At 37.7% G+C, this 21876-nt stretch overlaps 1 protein-coding gene and 1 pseudogene across 7 annotated transcripts in view; one reads left to right on the top strand and one right to left on the bottom strand.

The window, feature by feature from the left end:
• Positions 1-21876, bottom strand: part of ACBD5 (acyl-CoA binding domain containing 5) — a 59653-nt gene that overhangs the window by 12524 nt on the left and 25253 nt on the right. For all 7 annotated transcript variants that reach the window (XM_036344695.1, XM_036344705.1, XM_036344715.1 and 4 more), the window contains 5 exons: positions 17822-17956; positions 16480-16683; positions 15378-15484; positions 8036-8303; positions 4424-4623 (listed from right to left, as the gene is read on the bottom strand). In XM_036344695.1, the coding sequence (XP_036200588.1) occupies positions 4424-4623; positions 8036-8303; positions 15378-15484; positions 16480-16683; positions 17822-17956 (914 nt within the window). The remainder of the gene's footprint in view (positions 1-4423; positions 4624-8035; positions 8304-15377; positions 15485-16479; positions 16684-17821; positions 17957-21876) is intronic.
• On the top strand, positions 1078-1196 carry LOC118660816 (annotated as a pseudogene).

Here is a 21876-nt window from a genome sequence, read left to right as displayed (position 1 = left end):
ACCTTTGGGGGGAGTATTGTAGGTTTTTATTTTTTTCTTATTTTGTAATATATTTTTTACTTCAGTGAGGAAGGGAGAGAGACAGATAGAAATATCAATAATGAGAGAGAGAGAAAAAATAATAATAATGAGAGAGAATCACTGATTGGCTGCCTCCTGCACTGGGGATGGAACCTGCAAACCAGACATGTGCCCTGACCAGGATCGAACTGGTGACGTCCTGGTTCATAGGTTGATGCTCAGCCACTGAGCCATGGTGGTCGGGCATATTGCAGGTTTTTTTTAATGAGAAATATATATTAAGGAGAAAAATTTGAAACTAATTTAGGAAACAAAGCTCATCCCAAACACAAGTTTCTTTAGGCTAGATGTTAGAAACTTATTATTCCAGTTTCTCCATTAATTATAACTTCAGAGAAATGGTATAAAGATTAATGAGATCATTCATTGATTCATTCAATAAAAATTTACTGAGTGTCTATTATGTAGTAGTCACTATTCTGGGCATTGAGCAAAGTGACAGAAATCGCTGACCTAATGAAGCTTATATTCTAATGGAAGGCTACAGGTAATAACAAATAAATCAGTAAAATATACTGTATGTCAGGTAGTGATAAATGTCATAAAGAAAAATAAAACAGAGAAGGGAGATGAGACATATTGGAGGAGGGAAAGCTTAGAAGCAGGAGTGGCCCAGGAAGGCTTTGCTGAAATTTGAGCAAAGACCTAAACAAAGAACAATTGTAAGCTACGTGGGTAACTTCTGTGCAGAGAGAACAGCAAGTGCTAAGACCCAGGGTGGGAGGGAGCCTGCTGCTGGCAAATGTGTGTGGCCCAGTATGACTACACCTTACAGGTAAAACTAACTTAATTTTCTCTGGATGCTGCACTAAGTCTTCAGACCATTAAGGTGTTAAAGAAGTTACAGTTCTAGTATACTCAAGTTGCAAATGTGGAAACAATCCAGAAAAGGTAAAGATTTTTATAACGTTCTTGTAATAGTACCTTGCAGGCATAATAATATCTAACCAAGAAATTCACTTTAATGGCACTTCTCCAGGCTTAAGAAATAGAAGTATCGCTTCTCGGCCTTTTGGCTAAGATCAAGTGTAGTATCTGTTCTTATCAGTTTAATATCTGATACAAAAAAAAAAAAAAAAAAAAAAGAAAGAAAGAGAAGGTAGTCCTAACCGGTTTGGCTCAGTGGATAGAGTGCCAGCCTGCGGACTGAAGAGTCCCAGGTTTGATTCCGGTGAAGGGCATGTCCCTTGGTTGCAGTAGGGGGTGTGTAGGAGGCAGCTGATCAATGTTTCTAACGCTCTATCCCTCTCCCTTCCTCTCTGTCAAAAATCAATAAAATATATTTTTAAAAATGTTTTTTAAAAAAAGAAATAGAGGGTAGATTTACAAAGTTGAGCTCGCAGTTATCTGATGATTTATCCAAGGTCCCATAAGTCAATATGATTTAGAAAGGAACTCAAGGTGAGCAAATCAGCAACTACTAACAAATACTAAGACAGAATCAGAATAAATGCAACTATAAGTAAATTTTTTTTCTAAGTAACAAATGCTCTGGAAAGGCAAATGAAGATTCCCAAAGGCACTTGCTTACAACTAAGAAGTAACTGGAAATCTATATATATCAGGGGTCCTCAAACTTTTTAAACAGGGGGCCAGTTCACTGTCCCTCAGACCGCTGGAGGGCCGGACTATAGTTTAAAAAAAAACTATGAATAAATTCCTATGCACACTGCACATACCTTATTTTTAAGTAAAAAAACAAAACGGGAACAAATACAATATTTGTATTCGCATGTGGCTCGCGGGCCGTAGTTTGAGGACCCCTGATATATATAAAAGCCTAAGCGACCATTAGGATAGAATGACTGGTTGCTATGACGTGCACTCACCACTAGGGGGCAGACGCTCAACGCAGGAGCTGCTCCCAGCCCGCAGGCTCCGATCGCCAGTGGAGCCTGCCTGCCAACCTCCTGGTCCCTCCCCCTGGCCAGCAGTCCCTGATTGCCTGATTGGGCTGGGCCCCCGGGCTGGGACGGGGAACCGGGGGTGGGTGGCGGCAGATGTGGCCCCTTTCCCAGGGGGGCCAAGGGCCGGCTCCCTCCTCGGGGCCAGCAGCCAACCTCCTGGGTCCCTCCCCTCGTCCCTCCCCTGGCCAGCATGCCCCAATCAGCCTGCTGCCCATCTGCTGCAGTGGTAGTTGGTCCTTCCCCACAGCCGGCAGGCCTCCAGCAACCTCCCAGTTCCTCATCCTGCCGGTAGGTCCTGATGACCTGATCAGGGCCTGTTCCCGGGAACTGGGGGTGGGTGGCAGCAGACACGGGTGGTGAGGGAAGGAGGAGGGGGGAGGTGGGGAGTCGGGGAACCTGATTGGCCCTGATTGCCAACCAGGCCTAGGGACGCCACCTATGCAAGAATTTCGTGCACAGGGCCTCTAGTACTTATATAATAAGCAGCATAATTTTTTGCTTTAATGATATTTATCCATATATATTGTTAAAGAAAAAACTCAATGATACTTGTCAAAGAGAGAGAAACACTGATTTGTTGTTCTATTTATTTATGCATTTATTGGTTGCTTCTTGTATATGCCCTGACCAGAGATTGAACCCCAACTTTGGCATATTAGGACAAATATTAGCTCTAATCAACTGAACTAACTGGCCAGGGCTAAAATTGTATTTTTAATATACTTAAAAGAATAAAATATCCAGAGAATTGCCCTGGCTGGGCTATTTACACAAATTTTCATTCATACAAATGAATTATGCAAAATTTAAGGGGGAAAGTCCTTAATCTGTCAGAATCTTTTTTTAAAAAGACAAGGACCCCATCCAGCCAGTGTGGTACAGTTGATTGAGCATCAGTCAACCAAGAGGTTGACAGTTTGATTCCTGGTCAGGGCATATGCCCAAGTTGTGGGCTCGATCCTCAGTATAGGGCATGCAGGAGGCAGCTGATCGATTATTCTCTCTTAGCGTTGATGCTTCTATCTCTCTCTCTCCCGCTCCCTTTCTCTCTCAAGTCAATGTAAATGTTTTTTTAAAAAAATACAATTAAAATGTGAAATAATAATAAATTATCCATGAGTTAAAATACTAAGAGCAGACCTGTTAAGTAAGTCCAAATGACTACTCTTAATGTATTACTTTTTGTGACTATTTTTCTGTATCAAGTTTGCCCAGATTCATAATCATATAGTTTCTTTGGAAATACTGAGCTTTCAGTAGAGAGGTAGTAATAAAACCTGGGTAGGGGCAGCCCTCCTTGGGGCACACACATTTGAATCTCCTTTTCGAGTGAATTTTCTTTCTTTTTCTGTTTTGTTAATCCTCACCAGAGGCTATTTTTTCCATTGATTTTTTAAAAAATATATTTTATTGATTTTCTACAGAGAAGAAGGGAGAGGGCCAGAGAGTTCAAAACATCGATGAGAGAGAAACACCGATCAGCTGCCTCCTGCACACACCCTACTGGGGATGTGCCTGCAACTAAGGTACATGCCCTTGACTGGAATCGAACCTGGGACCCTTCAGTCTGCAGGCCATCGCTCTATCCACTGAGCCAAACTGGTTAGGGCTTCCATTGATTTTTAGGGAGAGTGGAAGGGAGGGAGAGAGAGATAGAAACATCAAGGAAAGAGAAACATCACACTAATCAATGTGTCTCTCTCACATCGATGTTTCTCTGTCTTCTCCTCTCTCACTCTCTCTAAAAAGATCAATGGAAACATATCCTTGGGTAAGGATTAACAACAACAAAAAGAATCAGTAACTTAATATATCTTTACAGCATTTTTAAAAAAGATTTTATTGTTTTATTGATTTTTAGAGAGGAAAGGAGAGTGAGAGAGAGAGAGCAAAACATTGATGTTAGAATGGAACATTGATGGGCTGCTTCTTGCACATCCCCAGCCAGGGATCAGGAATTGAGCCCACAACCCAGGCAAGTTCCCTGACTAGAAATTGAACCGTGACCTCCTGGTTCATAGATCAATGCTCAACCACTAAGCCACACCAGTCAGGGCTCTACAGCATTTTTAAAAGAGGTCAAGATAGAGGACAATGCTTACTACAAAAGAATGAGTCTTTCATGATGAACTCTCCGGCATTAGTATGATCTATTTATTAGTTACTTAAATTAAACTATTTTTAAAGTTCTTATTCTTCTACCACCAAGCAACCTATTCCTTCCTCCAAAATGGTACTGCTAATTTTACACTAAAATTTTACTATTATTTTAACTGGCATTTAGCTTTTGGGTCAGTTTGAAGTAATATTTTCGAAAGTAGGTCCTATTTATTTATTTTTTAATCATTAAAAGACATTGATTTCTGTAAATTTGATCAATATAGATTATACAGTTTCAAAACATCAACAAGTAGACAATAAACTTGGAAGCTTACCTGTGAAGCTGTTAGTGTTTCCAGTTTATGAAGTCTCTGAAGGACGTTCTGCATGTCCTCCTGCAGTCGCATGAGCACAAGAGCAATCTGCTCATTGAGGCTGCCTCTTGTTCCTCTATCTGAACCCCAGCGTTCCCCATCACCTCCACTTCCCATTTGCCGACCCTTGGTTCCTTCGCTCAAATGTTGCATCCTATGTCCTATTTTAAGAGAGCAAAAGAGGTTAGTTGTAAGTTATTCCTGTAAAAGTAGAAATAGTGTGTTTTATTCATTTTCCTATTATTTAAGATCTAACTCTCCTAAGTGGAGTGGGAGCAATCAGGAACTACACAAAATAAATTACTGGGGTCAAAGAATAGATACGTACACTTCTATTTATATTGATATATTCTTGGATTTTTTTTTTTTTAAATATATTTTTATTGATTTTTCACAGAGAGGAAGGGAGAGAGATAGAGAGTCAGAAACATCGATGAGAGAGAAACATCGATCAGCCGCCTCCTGCGCATCCCTCACCAGGGATGCGCTCGCAACCCAGGCACATGCCCTTGACCGGAATCGAACCCGGGACCTCTCAGTCCACAGGCTGACGCTCCATCCACTGAGCCAAACCGGCTTCGGCTATTCTCGGATTTTTGTTTTAAGGTTTTATAATGTACTTAATATACTAGTACATGACTAAATGCATATAATTCACAAATGATATATACATATTCAGGGTGCATTCTCAAAAATTCTTTACTAAAAGTAACAATATTGAAAATATTTGAAGACTTTCTTTAGAGTATTAAAAACTATATTAAATAGCTATATTTTCCTTTCTGGTCACTGTAAGTCTCTCAAGTGATTTAAAATGCTTTTCTTGGCATTTGCTGGTTTGGCTCAGTGGATAGAGCATGGTCTTGCGGACTAAAGTGCTCCAGGTTCAATTCCAGTCAACAGCACATACCCAGAGCTGCATGCTTGATCCCCAATAGGGGGCATGCAAGAGGCAGCCGATCAATGATTCTCATTGATGTTTCCATCTCTCTCTCCCTCTCCTCCTCTCTGAAATCAATAAAAAAATATATATATTAATAATAATAAAATAAATAAAAACAAAAAATGTTTTAAAAATAATATAAAAATAAAATGCTTTTTTTATTATAAATTCCATTACAATTTTATAAATATTAAAATCTCATTACTATAAAAATGTTACTATATATCCATTTATTTTTTCCTATGTATATATTTACAGAATTTACCCCTTATACACGATTTTGTATCCTACTTTAAAAAAATACTATAAACATTTATAATCATTGAATTTTATTCCAAAAACATTGAAATGGCTGCATAAATTCCCTAGTAAGACATGAAGTAATTTATTCAATCTTATTATCTACTTTTGGATAGGTATGATCAATTCAAATTTTTGCAATTACAAATAACATTGAAATAAATGTCTTTGTATATAAATTCTTGTCTAGATTTCTACTGATTTTTTTAGGACAGAAAGATCTGAAGAAGAATTACTGGGTCAAGGGTTAACAACTCTGTGGAGGTTCCTCACGAGTGTTGCCAAGCTATTTTTTAGAAAGGCTGAGATGTTCTGTACTGCAATGTATAAAAGGTACCACCATGGTACCCTACCTTTGCAGAAATGAAATACTTTAAGTTTTTACATTTGCTAATATAATGGGTAAGTTTTGCTTGTTTTTTGTTTTTTTGTTTTTAATATATTTTATTGATTTTTTACAGAGAGGAAGGGAGAGGGATAGAGAGTTAGAAACATCAATGAGAGAGAAACATCGATCAGCTGCCTCCTGCACACCCCCTACTGGGTATGTGCCCGCAACCAACGTACATGCCCTTGACCAGAATCGAACCTGGGACCCTTGAGTCTGCAGGCCGATGCTGTATCCACTGAGCCACACCGGCTAGGGCTGCTTGTTTTGTTTTCCACAATAAACCGAAAATTATCTACCTCATTGCCCTTCAGCATCCTGGAACCCTAAAGCAGCAGTATTCACAAAACCATGTCTTAATTTGTTTTATGTAGGTTTTTTTCAACCAAATTCACAGATAATCCTTTAATGTTTTATGATCTCATAAAATTAAACAGGGATTTTCCTTTTATTTTAGGTGTACAACATAATGATTTGGTATTTGGATATATTGCGAAATGATAACCACAATAAGTCTAGTTAACATCCGTCACCATATGTAGTTACAGATTTGTTTTCTTGTGATAAGAACTTTTAAGATCTATTCTCTTAGTAATTTTCAAATATATAATATAGAGTCATTTAACTGTAGTCACGTTGTATATTATATCCCCATGATTTATTTATTTTATAACTAAAAGTTTGTACCTTTCAACTACCTTCACCCATTTTGCCCTCTTTCCACCTCTGGGAACCACCAATCTGCAATTTGTTCTCTGTATTTATGAGCTTGTTTTTGTTTGTTTGTTTTTTAAATTCCACATAAGTGAGATAACATGGCATTTGTCTTTACATTAATTCTTTTTTTTTTTTTTGACAATACCTATTCATTCCTTACTATGAACAATTATTTTCTTTTCTTCCCCATTCAACTCTCTATTACCTCATCACAATATTATTCTTTTTTCTTTTTTTTAAATATATATTTCTTTATGGAGTTCAGAGAGGAAGGGAGAAGGAGAGAGAGATAGAAACATCAATGACAAGAGGGAATCACCGCCAGAACCGGTTTGGCTCAGTGGATAGAGCGTCGGCCTGTGGACTGAAAGGTCCCAGGTTCGATTCCGGTCAAGGGCATGTACCTTGGTTGCGGGCACATCCCCAGTGAGGGGCGTGCAGGAGGCAGCTGATCGATGTTTCTCTCTCATCGATGTTTCTGGCTCTCTATCCCTCTCCCTTCCTCTCTGTAAAAAATCAATAAAATGTATTTTAATTAAAAAAAAAAAAAAAAAAGAGAGGGAATCACCGATGGGCTGCCTCCTGCACACCCCCGACCGGGGACTGAGCCCACAACCCAGGCATGTGCCCCTAACCAGAATCTAACCTGGGACCCTTCAGTCCACAGGCCGATGCTTTATCCACTGAGCCAAGCCAGCCAGGGCCACATTATTATTCTTAATGCTTACTTTTTTACTGTTAAATATTATTTTATTTGTTGTAACATTTTATGTATCTGAGTTGTCAACGTTAAATGATATCTTTTGACTTAAGTGAAAAAATGTAAAAAAGACAAAGAATTTTAATTTTTTTTTTCTTAAGAATTTTAATTTTTATCAAAAGTAAGTAAAATAAGCATCAGCACAGTTGGAGGAACTGCTAAGTGACTACTCAGGGAGTGAAAGTTGGCTGCCTCAAAAAATTGCATAAAAGATATAAATATAGAAATGCCCCTCCCCATATTTTTTAGAGAAAACACCACTATGCCTTGCGGAATAGAAGGAGAGAACTAGAAATTTTAAAAAATGGTCAGATGTTATGTACAGATAACTTTTAACACTGCCTTTATAAAGTGATAGTTGTAATGTTTTTCCAATCTAGAACCTACCATTTTGCTAATTAGGTTATAAAGACAGCAAAAAAAAAAGAAAGAAAGAAAAGAAAGAAAGAAAGAAAGAATACACACCTCTCCCTCTTCTGACATTAGAGAATTCCTCATTTTCTCCACCCCGTTTCTCAGGGTGTGGCGCTCCACTGTTACTTCTGCCATCTTCTCCTCCATGCTTTACTTCACCTTTTCCTTCGACTGCTGCCACCTGCATCTCCCCAATGTTGCCATTTCCAGGAGAAATTTGAACATCTTCAGGAAAACCAGAATTTTCCAAGGGCTTATTGGGATCACCACCCAAGTAATATCGATATGGTCCATTGTTTGATGTAAAGCTATCTAAAGACTACAAATTTAAAACAAGACTTAATTAAAAAGCTACAAACACAAATTATATACCACAAAGTTTTCTTGTTAATAGATTACTGTTTTTATTTTTAAAAATTTCATGTTATTATGAAAGTACATAAGACACTGGGGGATAGGGGAGGCTAGGTGACTGTCTAGGGCGGGGGGGAAAAATGGACACATATGTAATACCCTTTGTATTACTTTAAGCAATAAAAAAATAAAATAAAATAAATAAAAAATAAAATGTGAATATATTTTAAAAAAATAAAATAAAATTCTTCAATTCATATTCTGCCTCCTATATGTAGGGAAAAAATGGGATAGAAATGAATCATCCATGAACAAAGAATTGAGAAATTATGGCAATAAATTGTTCTCATGAGTTACTCACTCATCCAAGAAACATTTAAATGTCTACTTTAGCCTAGTTACTATGCTAAACAGTAAGGACAAATATGAAAAAAAAAGAGAATCTCTGCAAGAGGCTTCTACTCTTAGCAAAAGAGAGAATATTATTATAACATAGTTTGATAAGTATAATGAAAAAGATATACAAAGGCTGTTACAGGAGCTCATACTGGGCTTGGTCAGGACAGCCTTCCTGGAAGAAATGATATGAACTAAAACTTGAAGAACAACATAGGGAAGAGGTGGCCATGTAAAGATGGAGGTCCCAAGTCAGGGAGCCTTGGGGCAAGGAGAGCTGGATGAAGCAAGGAACAGATTGTCCCCTGGAGCCTTCAGAGGAGCACAGCTCTGCTAACTTGATTTCAGATTTCAAGCCTCCCTATACTTCTAGAACTATGAGATAATAAATTTCTTTTGTTTTGTGTAAAAAAAAACCCCACAAAACTTTAAGAACAGATGAGTATAAGCCAATTCCAAAGTGTGGTAATGATGACAGCATGTACCAATAACATAGTAGTGGGATAGAGGATGATTTGAGAACTTTTGAGATTACAGAATCCATAGGACTTGAAGACTGAATGTGGGGAGAAAGGGAAAGGAAAAGACTACATGATTTGTGAAACCCATCAAAAGAAACATAGAGGATAAGGAGATTCAGGGGACAAAAAGAGACAATGGTGTGGTTATAGATAAGTAAAAACATTGAGATTCCTAAGCAAGATGTCTAATAGGGCAGTTAGAATTCAGAAGAGAGATATAGCTTGGAGATATCACTTTGAGAGTATTTAGCATGTGATTGATGGTTAAAACCAAGGTAGTAATAATTAGGAATATATGCCTGAAGAACACCAAATTTAAGAGGTCAACAAGAGGAAGAAAAACTCACAGAGGAAGGTTACAAAGGACCTCAGCAGTATAAAAAGAAGCTCTTAAAAAATGGTGTAATGGAAGCCAAGAAAATATTTTCAAGGACAAAGTAGCTAATATTGTTTAATGATATTCAAGTGAGATGGGAAATGTAAAGCATCCATTCAAATTAGCAACAAACAAACAAACAAAAATTAGCAACAAAGTCATGATGATACATATCTGAAGAGAATCAATATCATGAATGAACACAACCAACAGAAAGCCTGACTATAAAGGGGAGGAGGGAGATAAGACAATATTTAGAAGGCATCAGAAGGTTCAGAGAGTCTTTTCTTTTAAAGATGGAAGAAGTATAATAGCTTGAGAAAAAAAAAGAACCAGAAGAGGGACATTGTTTGGGAATAGTCTGGAAGGTATAAAAAATGAAGGTTCCCAAAGAGGTGAGAGAAAAAATAATACATTTTAGAGAAATTGGCTTGAGGTGGGAAGGTGACAAAGACTGAATGGGTGTAGCTTAGAGTCAGTAAGTCAAAGACGTAAGTGTCCAGGCGTGAAGTTGGAGTAACAACCTAAGAGCTGCTATCTTCTCAGTGCAGCAGAAAACAAATTTACTTTATGAAAGCAAGGAAAAGGTGAAATGGGACTAATAAATATCAATCCCCTACCCACACCTCTCATTCTGGTAGAACTCTAGCTCCTTATGCGTTAGGTGCTACTCAAAGTGTGGTCTGCAGACCAGCAGCATTAGCATCAACTGAAAGCTGATTAAAAATGTAAATTCGTGGGTCCCATCCCAGACCTATGAAATGAGAAAACCTGGGGTTCAGGCCCAAGCATCTGTACTATCACAAGCTCCCCATTAAAATTTGAAAAGTACTGCTTAATAGATAAGGAGAATGTATAAAAGAAAGGGGAAAGAAAAAAATCTAAAATGTTTCTCTCTCTTATACTCTTATCTTAGAAATCTAACTCACCTGATAAAATTGCAAATGTTCTACTGGTATGGATTGGTTTTCTGGTTTGAAATATCAGAAATATCGATATGTATATTTATTTATTTTTATTTGTTTATTTATATATATAATATTTCATATCTTCAAATATCAATTTCAGTTTCAGAACAGTACTTCCAAACCATTATCTATTCCTTCCATTAAGTGGTTATTCTAGAACAGCGGTTCTCAATCTGTGGGTCGCGACCCCTTTGGCGGTCGAACGACCCTTTCACAGGGGTTGCCTAAGACCATCCTGCATATCAGATATTTACATTACGATTCATAACAGTAGCAACATTACAGTTATGAAGTAGCAACGAAAATAATTTTATGGTTGGGTCACAACATGAGGAACTGTATTTAAAGGGCCAGAAGGTTGAGAACCACTGTTCTAGAACATGTTTTTTTTTCAGCTTCTGCAAAGTAGTAACTGCTAATAATTTGATCTTTTAAAATCTCAACCTTTGCCCTTAACCACAGCCGATCAGTGATTCTCATCATTGATGTTTCTATCTCTCTCTCCCTCTCCCTTCCTCTCTGAAATCAATAAAAATATATATATTTTAAAAAGAGTGAGCTTAGCCCTGACCCATGTTGTTCAGTGGTTACAATGTCAGCCTGTGCACCAAAGAGTCACTGATTCGATTCCCAGTCAAGGGCATATACCTAGGTTGCTGATTCCATTCCCAGCCCTGGTCAGGGCACATGCGGTAGGCACCCAATTGATGTCTCTCACATCGATGTTTCTCTGTCTCTGTCTCTGTCTCTCTTTCCCCTCTTACCTCCCTTCCACTCTTTCTCTCTAAAGATTAATGGAAAAAAAATCCTGAGATGAGGATTAACAAAAACAAATGAACAAACAAACAAAAGAGAATGAGTTTAAATTAAAAATAGATCAGATAATAAAAAAGATTTTAATTATACTAGCAGATTGACTAATACCTCAATGGATAAAAAATAGATGAAGCTTTGAGGACAAAATAAATAATGACTCTTCATGTTATTCTAGAAGTCAAAAGAAAGTACAGTAAAAGGAACTCATTATAAAGTGATAACTGAACTACAGAGCAAGAATAATGATGGTGTAATTGTACATAGAATATAAGTGAATTCAATGTTCTCGTGGAAGAAGGAAAAAAAGAAAACTATTACAGAAGCAACATGAGAAACAAACATTCTACAGACTATAATCTTATTTTTAAACTTTTTATTATGGAAAATTTCAAACATACTAGAGTACCAATCACTGTTTCAACAATTATCACTTCAGGGCCACTCTTTTTTTAAAAAAATATATTTCTTTATTGATTTAAGAGAGGAAGGGAGAGGGAGGAAGAGAGAGCAACATCAATGATGAGGGAGAATCATTGATTGGCAGCCTCCTGCCCAGCCGCTACTGGGGATCAAGCCTGCAATCCAGGCATGTGCCCTTGGCTGGAATCGAACCCGGTACCTTCCAGTCCACAGGCCAACGCTCTATCCACTGAGCCAAACCTGCTAGGGCCAGGGCCACTCTTGTTTTATTTTACCTATGACTCCCATGCTCATCCCCAGTGAATTATTCTGAAACAAATCCTAAATATCATATTATCAGACTAAATGCTTTATTGCAACATGATAAATACAATAAGTACACAAAATTTCAAAAAATATAGTTTACTCTTGTTATGTATATTGGGCTAGGAACATGCTTAATTGCTACATTCAAGAGGAAATTATAAATTTTTTAGAAGTACTTTTTTAAGTGGAAAATAATAAGAAAAAGAAAATCTTCAAATCATAATAGGCAAAACATAAATGTGGTATTAGTTGTTCACAAATAGAACTTGGAAAAACAACTTGATTCTTAAGGATTCCAAAATTGATCACAGAAATTACATACATTTTTTAAAGTATCCACCTAAACAATTGTGGGTGACAACTTATAATTAATCTGCTCTTAGAGAGGATGGATGACGTGGTAGGGCTGCATCGTACCTAAGAAGGTTCCCTTCAAGAACGGACATCTGCACTAGGGTTTAAAGGATGTGAAAGAGTAAACTCTGTGTATGTGGCAATGAATGGTGGATTACATTCCAGCAAAATGAATGCAAAGATGCTGGTGCTGGAAGAAAGAAGGGGAGATGGGTTGGCATATTAGAGCAGGGGTGGGGAACCTTTTCCTGCCAAAGGCCACTTGGATTTTTTTAACATCATTCGCAGGCCATACAAAATAGCAACTTTAAAAAAGCCTGCTATATTTGGTTAAATACTTAAATAAGTCACTCCTAATGCCTTGGCAGGGCCAGACCAAATGATTTTGCGGGCCTTATTAGAGGAACAGAGGGAAGGCTAGGGTAGGTATGAGCAAAGTCCAAACATGAGAGTGGTATGAACAGAGGCCAAAAAGATAAGTAGGAGCCAGATCAGGCAGAGCTCCATGAAGGAGTTCAGTTTAACAACTGACTTATAGAGAAAACTAGAGGCCTGGTGCACGGATTCATGCACCAGTGGGGTTCCTTGGCCTGGCCTGCGGAGATTGGGCCCAAACTGGCTCTCCCAACATCCTCCAAGGGGTCCCGGATTACAAGATGGCACAGGCCAGGCCGAAGGACCCCAACGGTGCACAATCAGGGCTGGGAAGGGACCACAGGAGGGCTCCAGGGTGTGCCCGGCCCATCTCGCTCAGTCCCAGTCAGCCGGACCCCAGCAGCCAGCTAACCTACTGGTTGGAGCATCTGCCCCTTGGTGGTCAGTGTGCATCATAGTGACTGGTTGAACGGTCAAATGAATGGTAGGACACTTAACATATTAGGCTTTTATTAAATAGAATAGGAGCAAACCTAGAATCTAGTAACCAAATATTTACTGATTAATCTCATCTAGTTCTTTATCACCAACCTTCCCCAATGAAATCTTTTTAAAAAGAAAAAAGTAGCCATAGCTAGTTTGGCTCAGTGAATACAGCGTCGGCCTGCAGACTGAAGGATCCTAGGTTCAATTCTGGTCAAGGATACATGCCCAGGTTGCAGGCTCAATCTCCAGTAGGGGGCGTGCAGGAGGCAGCTGATGGATGATTCTCTCTCATCACTGATGTTTCTATTTATCTCTCCCATTCCCTTTCTCTCTGAAATCAATAACAATATTTTAAAAAAAGAAAGAGAAAAAAAAAAGAAAAAAGTAGTCTGGCCAGAGTGGCTCAGTTGGTTGAGCATTATCCTGTGCACCAAAAGGTTGCCGGTTCAATTCCTAATCAGGCATATACCAGGGTTTCAGGTTTGATCCTTGGTAGGGGAGGCAATGGATTAATGTTTCCCCCTCTCTCTCTCTTTCTCTCAAAATCAATAAAAATATTTTTTTTAATTTTTTGAGAAAGTTAAGAGGTAAATTTAGATGCATTATAACATTTTTTAAAAATATATTTTATTGATTTTTTACAGAGAGGAACGGAGAGGGATAGAGAGTTAGAAACATCGATTAGCTGCCTCTTGCACACCTCCTACTGGGGAAGTGCCCACAACCAAGGTACATGCCCTTGGCCGGAATCAAACCCGGAACTTTTCAGTCCACAGGCTGATGCTCTATCCACTGAGCCAAACCGGTTAGGGCACATTATAACATTTTTAAAAAGGGGAAATACAAAGAGAAAAAGTTAAAATCATTACTTCAGGGAGGCAAAAGAGAAATAATTTTCTATAAGGCACACTGAACTTTTAGAACAATGGAAGGGAAATAGTGGTAGGATTCAAAACAACCAAACATAAATACAGCTGTCAACGCTGCTAGTCATTAACAGAAAAAGTTGTCAAAGAGGGAAAAAAAAACCCATGTAGTTTTGCCCTGGCCAGGTAGCTCAGTTAGTTGGAACATCGTCCCGATACGCCAAGATTGCAATCCTTAGTTAGGGCACATACAAGAATCAATCATGAATGCATAAATAAGTGGAATAATAAATCCATGTCTCTCTCTCTCTCAAATCAATAAAAAATTGTTTTAATTCATGTAGTTTTAATTATTTTTTAAATGATAGCTTCTAATACGGAATCTTAATTAACTAAAATGTGAAAAGAATTTCAACTCAAACTTTCAGTTCAACATATTAAAGTCAATGTCAAGTACAGATCTGTTTCAAAATTATTTAGTTTTCTTAAATGTTAATCAATGTTTCAAACATGGGGACTAGCATAAATTTATTGTCTGCCTACCCATCCTACCTCTCAGAATATTTACAAATATTATAAAATATAATAGTTAAATTATTTTGAATATTCAGGAATTTAATATATTTTCTAATTCACAAAAGAAAATTTAAAATAAAAATGTTTAAACATTTTAGAGGTACATTTTCAAAATGATGAACAGCATGTACATCTGGTATTAACAGAAGTTATGCAGCAAGCCTGGCTGACATAGCTCAGTGGTTGAGCATCAATCCATGAATGAGGAGGTCACTGTTTGATTCCTGGTCAGGGCACATGTCTAGGTTGCGGGCTCGATCCCCAGTGTGGGGCATGCAGAAGGCAGCTGATCTATGATTCTTTCTCATCATTAATGTTTCTATGTCTCTCTCCCTCTCCTTTCCTCTCTGAAATAAATAAAAAATATATATATTTAAAAACAAAAAGAAGTTATGCACCAAATTCTGATACACCACTTTGAAAACTTACCTATCAAAAAATGTCATTTTTCACTAATAATGGGGTGGTGAGGGTCTGGGGCAGAAGGCAGGGGTGGGTTGTAGGGGATTAATGGGGGAAAAGTAGGGGCATATGTAATATTTTCAACAATAAAGAATTTTTTTTAAATGTCATTTTTACCTCTTCCTGGCCAAGTTGTTCCATGGAATCACAGTAAACTTCACTGTCTGAATCACTTGTCAAATGCTGAATTCCTGAAACATCTTCAACATGATCATCATTTATATCTAAAGATGAAAAAATGCCCAGATAGAGTAATTATTCTCTAACTGAAGAAAAAATGCATTTATCCTATTTTCAAAATTGATTAGCTCTATATTATTTTCATACTGGGAGACAAATTTGATTTACCAAGCCACAACTGTTTTTCTTTTAACTTACCAAAACATTAAATTTAGTTGATAATTTTTATATGAAAAGATATCAAAGTATTTTACAATGGAATTATACAAAGATACTGCCCAGATCAAACCTTATAGAACTCAATAACCTTATAAGGGAAAACTGAATAGCAGCTAGGAAGCCTAAAGTTAGATGACTATTGCAAGTTTGATTGTACCATTTAGAAATTATATTTCTTAGTTACTTGGCTGAATTGCAATAATGTTAATAATTCACCATATATATATTATAGGCTCACCCCTACAGCCCTAAAATATGAAAAGAGTATAGCTTACCTTGCTGATTGAGGAGAAAGGTATCCTATAATCAGAGTTTTAAGTTAAAAGAAACATCAGGAATAAGAGTAAAAATTTCAAAATTTGCCCTGGCCAGTGTGGCTTGGTTGGAGCATCATCCCATACACCAAGAGGCTGTGGGTTTGATTGCTGGTCAGGGCACATACCCAGGTTGTGGGTTCAATACCCGATTGGGGAGTGTACAGGAGGCAACCATTCCATGTTCCTCTCTGACATCAATGTCTGTCTGTCTCTCCCCCCCCCCCCCCACTTTTCTGTCTCTCTCTCAAATCAATTGAAAAATAATTCAAAATTTTATTTTAAAATGCTATATAAAAACAAATTAAAAATCTCAGTGAAAAACATAAAAACCCTGGTCCTAATTCACTATCTTTCAAAGATATAAACCCTTATAATATAAATAAACCCTTATATACCATTGAATAAGAGATTTTAAATTCTAAATTGCTCCTAATATCTTGAAATTATTAAAAGAATACCTTATTCATAGGAAAGAGACTCAACAAATAAATATGGGAGAATACCTTGGTGAATGCAGACAGCAGGTTTTCCAGTTTGCTCCAAGTTTTGATCTGCAGGTTTTACTTCTTCAGTGCTTCTGCCACTTGGGGAAGAACTGGCATGGATATCATTCTGTACATCCTGAACAAAGCTGTCTTTATCATAGCCATTAGTGACAATGATTTCCAAATTCTTATGCTCTGTGGATTTCTTCATCATTTTCTTATCTTTTATGTGAAATTGGAGAGATTCATAAAAGTTCACATTAGGTCAACTTCTGCATACTCTGTTCTGATATCAAGCTACCCATATCCCTTTGAAGGGTTTCCTACTAGGAGCAGAGAGATGGGGTACTCCTAGAAAAGGGGTGTTTTATATGCTGAGAACTCACACAAATTGTATTGGTTTCAAAACTGTTTCAGTTCACTGTAAATTTCTCAGAACCTCCTTTGAGAGATAATCTCTCAAGGTCTTCACACTCTCTCAGGAAAAGCAAATTGTTCTATGAGACCGAGCAGTACAAAGGGGTACATATAGCAAATAAAGAGATCCTTCAAAGAAAGTATTGCTTGTCTTGTCTTAATGGAACCAGAAGGCAAACTTAAACTGGGCAGTTTGTTTTAGTGTCTTTTTGCCTCCTTTCTAAAACAATCTTCCAAGAATCACTGGTACTCTTACTAACAAGGATCCTCTAATTCAGGGCCCTATGATTCCAATCTTCCCTCTTTGTCAAAACTTCTACCTGGCCCTGGCCATGTGGCTCAGTTGGTTGGAGAGTCAGCCTGTGCACTGAAAAGTTACCAGTTCAATTCCTGGTCAGAGCATATACCTAGATTGTGGGATCAATACTTGGCAAGTATAGGAGGCAACATATCAATGTTTTTCTCATACATCAATGTTCCTCCCTCTCTTCTTCTCTCTCCCTCCCCCTCTTTTGAAAAAAAAAAAAATCAGTAAAAAACCATATCCTTGGGTTAAAAAACAAACAAAAAACCTTCTGTTTGAATCCTATTCTCTTGATTCCACTCTATTCTTGACAAGACATTCAGAGTATGATTATCTCCTCTCTTTGATAACATATGCATATTCATATTGGAAACAATACACCAAAGGAATATATTTCTAATGCAGATTTCAGGTATCACATTGGGAAGAGTGGCCTATTCCTGTTAGCCTTCAATGGACATTTGTCCCACCTATGCATAAGCGTGACTGTTTCTGTAGCCCTTTTGGAATACAAAAACCTGGTTATAGGGTCAACAACCCACATCCCACCACTTCCTACAATGCCAAATCAGCCCAAGCCTCTCCATATCCTTTTATCTTATTTAATGTAAAATTATTATCCCACCATCCAAAGATTACCATTATCACTTTGTTCTGCTCCTTTCACTTCTTCCTGGGCCTCTTCTTCCTCAGACTCAGCTCCACTATCACTGCTTTCAGCTTTACCATTAACAGTTTTGGCATTTGGAGGAGAAGTTAGAACATTACCAAGATCTAAAATATAAAAATGACCATTTAATTTCTAATCATATAACATACAATAATGCTGTGATCCTATATAACAAAAGGCTAATATGCAAATCGACCGAACGGAGGAACGACTGGTTGCTATGATGCACACTGGCTACCAGGGGGCAGACGCTCAACGTAGCAGCTGCCCCCTGGTGGTCAGTGTGCTCCCACAGGGGAGCACTGCTCAGCCAAAAGCCAGGCTCATGACTGGCAAGCACAGCAGCAGTGGCGGGAGCCTCTCCTACCTCCACAGCGGTGCTAAGGACCGACCCCTCAGGGGTCCCAGACTGCGAGAGGGTGCAGGCCAGGCTGAGGGACCCTCTCCCCCTGTGCACAAATGTCATGCATCGGGCCTCAAGTTTACAAATAATAGGATAATTCTGAAGTAAACAGGTTCTGATATATAATTATAGTATTCTTTTCATTCTTTTTTAAGATTTCAGAGAGGAAGGGAGAGAGAAAAGAGAAACATCAGTGATGAGAGAGAATCACTGATCAGTTGCCTTCTCTCTGCCCCCTACTAGGGATGGAGCCTGCAATCTGGGCATGTGCTCTGACCAGGAATCGAACCGTGACTACTTGGTCTATAGGTTGATGTTCAACCACTGAGCCATGTCAGCCAGGCAGTATTCTTCTCTTTGACTACAAATATTACATATATTACATAAATAAATCCCTTCAATTATCAGTTTATAATAAAATGATAAAACAATATTAAAACCTTTCTGAACAAGGTGAGGATAAGTTATTTTTAAGTTAACATCAATCAAAATAGTAAAGCTAGAGATGAATGATCTTCTTTATACATGGTAAATGAAGACAGTTGCTATAAGCTAGCATATTAAAAACATAAGTATATTATTTTTGGTCCTAATAGCAATCATATTATAGTTAGACTACATTAAAAAAATTTTCCTTTTATTACTTTTAGGGCTTCAGGTGCACAACTTTTCTTTTTCTTTTGTACAACTTATATCTTTATAAACTTAAAAAAAAAAGTATCAGCCCAGCTAGCATGGCTCAATGGTTGAGTGTCGACCTATGAACCAGGAGGTCACAGTTTGATTCCTGGTTAGGGCACATGCCTGGGTTGTAGGTTCCATCCTGAGTTGGGGGCGTGCAAAAAACAGCCAATCAATGTTCCTCTCTGATCACTAATGTTTCTCTCTCTCTCTCTCTCTTCCTCTTTCTCTCTCTCTCTCTCTCTCCCCCACTTCCTCTGTGAGATCAATAAAAAAATTTCATAGTATCAGTTAATGTGATCAATCGTTTAAAAAGGCATATAGTCCTATTGCCCAAACTCATGCTATGAGAGTAAATACATCAGAGCTTCTCATATGTTAATATGTACAGTAATCTCCTAAGATCTAGCTAAAATGCAGATTCTGAATCAGTAAATGTGGGCTGATCTCAGATTCTGCATTTCCATAAAGCTCCCATATGATACCAATGCTGATGGTTACTGGACCTCATTTTGAGATACAGGGAATTACATTCTCATCGACTCTTTAAGCTACTAAAGACCTCTTAAGTACCTACTGGTCAAAAACAGTGGTCTTTCTCCATAAACTTTTGGGCTTTATTTTCACTTATATATATGCACTTCGGATGATTCCCTGCATCATGAATAACATATTAAATTTCAAAATCTTCATACATCTTAAATAGTCAGACCTATATTCTTTTTTTAATTTTTATTGAATTTACTGGGGTGACATCAGTTAATAAAATTATGTATGTTTCAGGTGCACAATTCCATAATACATCCTCCGGATATTGTACTGTGTGTTCAACACCAAAGTCAAGTCTCCTTCCATCACCACTTATCCCCTCCTTTACCCTCTTCTACCTTCCCTCACTCCCTTTCTCTCTGGTAATCACCATACTTTTGTCTGTGTGTAAGGGTTTTTTGTTTTGGTTTGGATTTTTGCTTAATCCCGCAACCTTTCCAGCCATCCTCCCAATGCCCCTCCCCTCTAACAGCTGACAGTCTGTGTTCTGAATCTGATTCTCTCTTTTTCTTTTTCTTTTTTTAATCCTCATCCAAGGATTTTTCATTGATTTTTTAAAAATATATTTTATTGATTGTTTACAGAGAGGAAGGGAGAGGGATAGAGAGTTAGAAACATCAATGAGAGAGAAACATCTATCAGCTGCCTTCTACACACCTCCTACTGGGGATGTGCCCGCAACCAAGGTACATGCCCTTGACTGGAATCGAACCTGGGACTTTTCAGTCTACAGGCCCATGCTCTATCCACTGAGCCAAACTGGTTAGGGCTCCATTGACTTTTTTAGAGAGAATGGAAGGGAGGGGGAGGAGGGGAAGGGAGAGAGAGAAACATCAATGTGAGAGAGACACATCAATTGGTTCCCTTCTGCTCTAGCCCCGACCGGGGCCAGGGATTGAACCTACAACTGAGGTACATGCCCTTGGCCAGGAATCAAACCCAAGACCCTTCAGTCCCCAGGCCGAAGCTCTATCCACTGAAGAACCAGCCAAGGCTGATTTTATTTTGTTCATTAGATTCCACATATAAGTAAAATCGTATCATACTTGTCTTTCTCTGACTGTTTTATTTCACTTAGCATAATACTCTCCAGGTCCATCCATGCTGTCAGGAAAGGTAAAATATACTTCTTTTTCACAGCCAAGCAGTATTTCATTGTGTAAATGTACCACAGCCTTTTTATCTACTCATCTACTAATGGGCACTTAGGCTGCTTCCAAATTTTGGCTATTATAAATAACGCTGTTGGTGTATATATTCTTTGGAATCAGTGTTTTGGAGTTCTTCTGATATAATCCCAGTAGTGGAGTTGTTGGGTTCAGACCTATATTCTTATTTAAGTCTACCTAATTAATGAAACTAAAGACTTAAAATTTAAATCTATCATAGGCATTGTGTTCTAGTCTCACTTAGAAAATCATAGTAGCAGCATAGTTCTTGAATCTCCCTTATTCTCCCAACAACCAAAAAAGCAAGAAAAACAACAGCAAAAAGAAAAATACCAAAAGGTTAGAGCATCGTCCTGATATGCCAAGGTTGCAGGTTAGATCCCTGATCAGGGCATATACAAGAATCAACCAATGAATACATAAATATGTGGAACAGCAAATCGATGTTTCTCTCCTTACATCTCTCTAAAACTCAATTAAAAAAAACACCCCAAATGCCCATCAAATGAATGACTGTCAAACACTATTTGATAGCAGCAAAAACAGCATTACAATAGTCCAATAATGTAAGTTGTAGAAAGCAGAGAATTATTAGTGAGCCTTATTCCACACCCCAAAATCAATTAATGTAACATACCACATTAACAGACTAAAGGACAAAAGCCACATTATAATGGCAGCAGATGCAGAAAAAACATTTGACAAAATTCAACCTTCTTTCAAGATAAAAATGCTGAAGAAATTAACAATATAAGAGAATTTCCTCAATCTGACAAGAAGCATCTATGAAAACTCACAACTAGCATTCATACTTAACATAAAAAGACTGAATTTTGTGGCCCCCAAATAAGGAGCACCACAAAGACGTCTGCTTTTATTATTTCTATTTAATATATTGTAGAAGTTCTAGCCACGGCAGTTAGGCAAGGAAAAAAAAGATACAGAGCATTCATATTGGAAAGAAAGAGGTAGAATAATCTCTTTTTTTACAGATAACTTGCTATTCTATATGGAAAATCCTAAGAAATCTACAAAAAACTATTAGAACTAATAAATAGTTTGATGACGTTGAAGATACAAGGTCAATATACAAAAATCAATTATTGTTATGTGTTTCTATAACCTAACAATAAACTATCCAAAAATAAAATTAGAAAATGGTTCAAATTACAAAAGCCCCAAGAAGAGTAAAATACTTAAGAACACATTTGACAAAAGAAAA

Source organism: Myotis myotis, unplaced genomic scaffold (assembly GCF_014108235.1).
Source record: "Myotis myotis isolate mMyoMyo1 unplaced genomic scaffold, mMyoMyo1.p scaffold_m19_p_1, whole genome shotgun sequence".
Lineage (NCBI taxonomy): Eukaryota > Metazoa > Chordata > Mammalia > Chiroptera > Vespertilionidae > Myotis > Myotis myotis.
The sequence above is the reverse complement of the archived record's forward strand: the minus strand, read 5'-3'. Positions and strand labels throughout refer to the sequence as shown.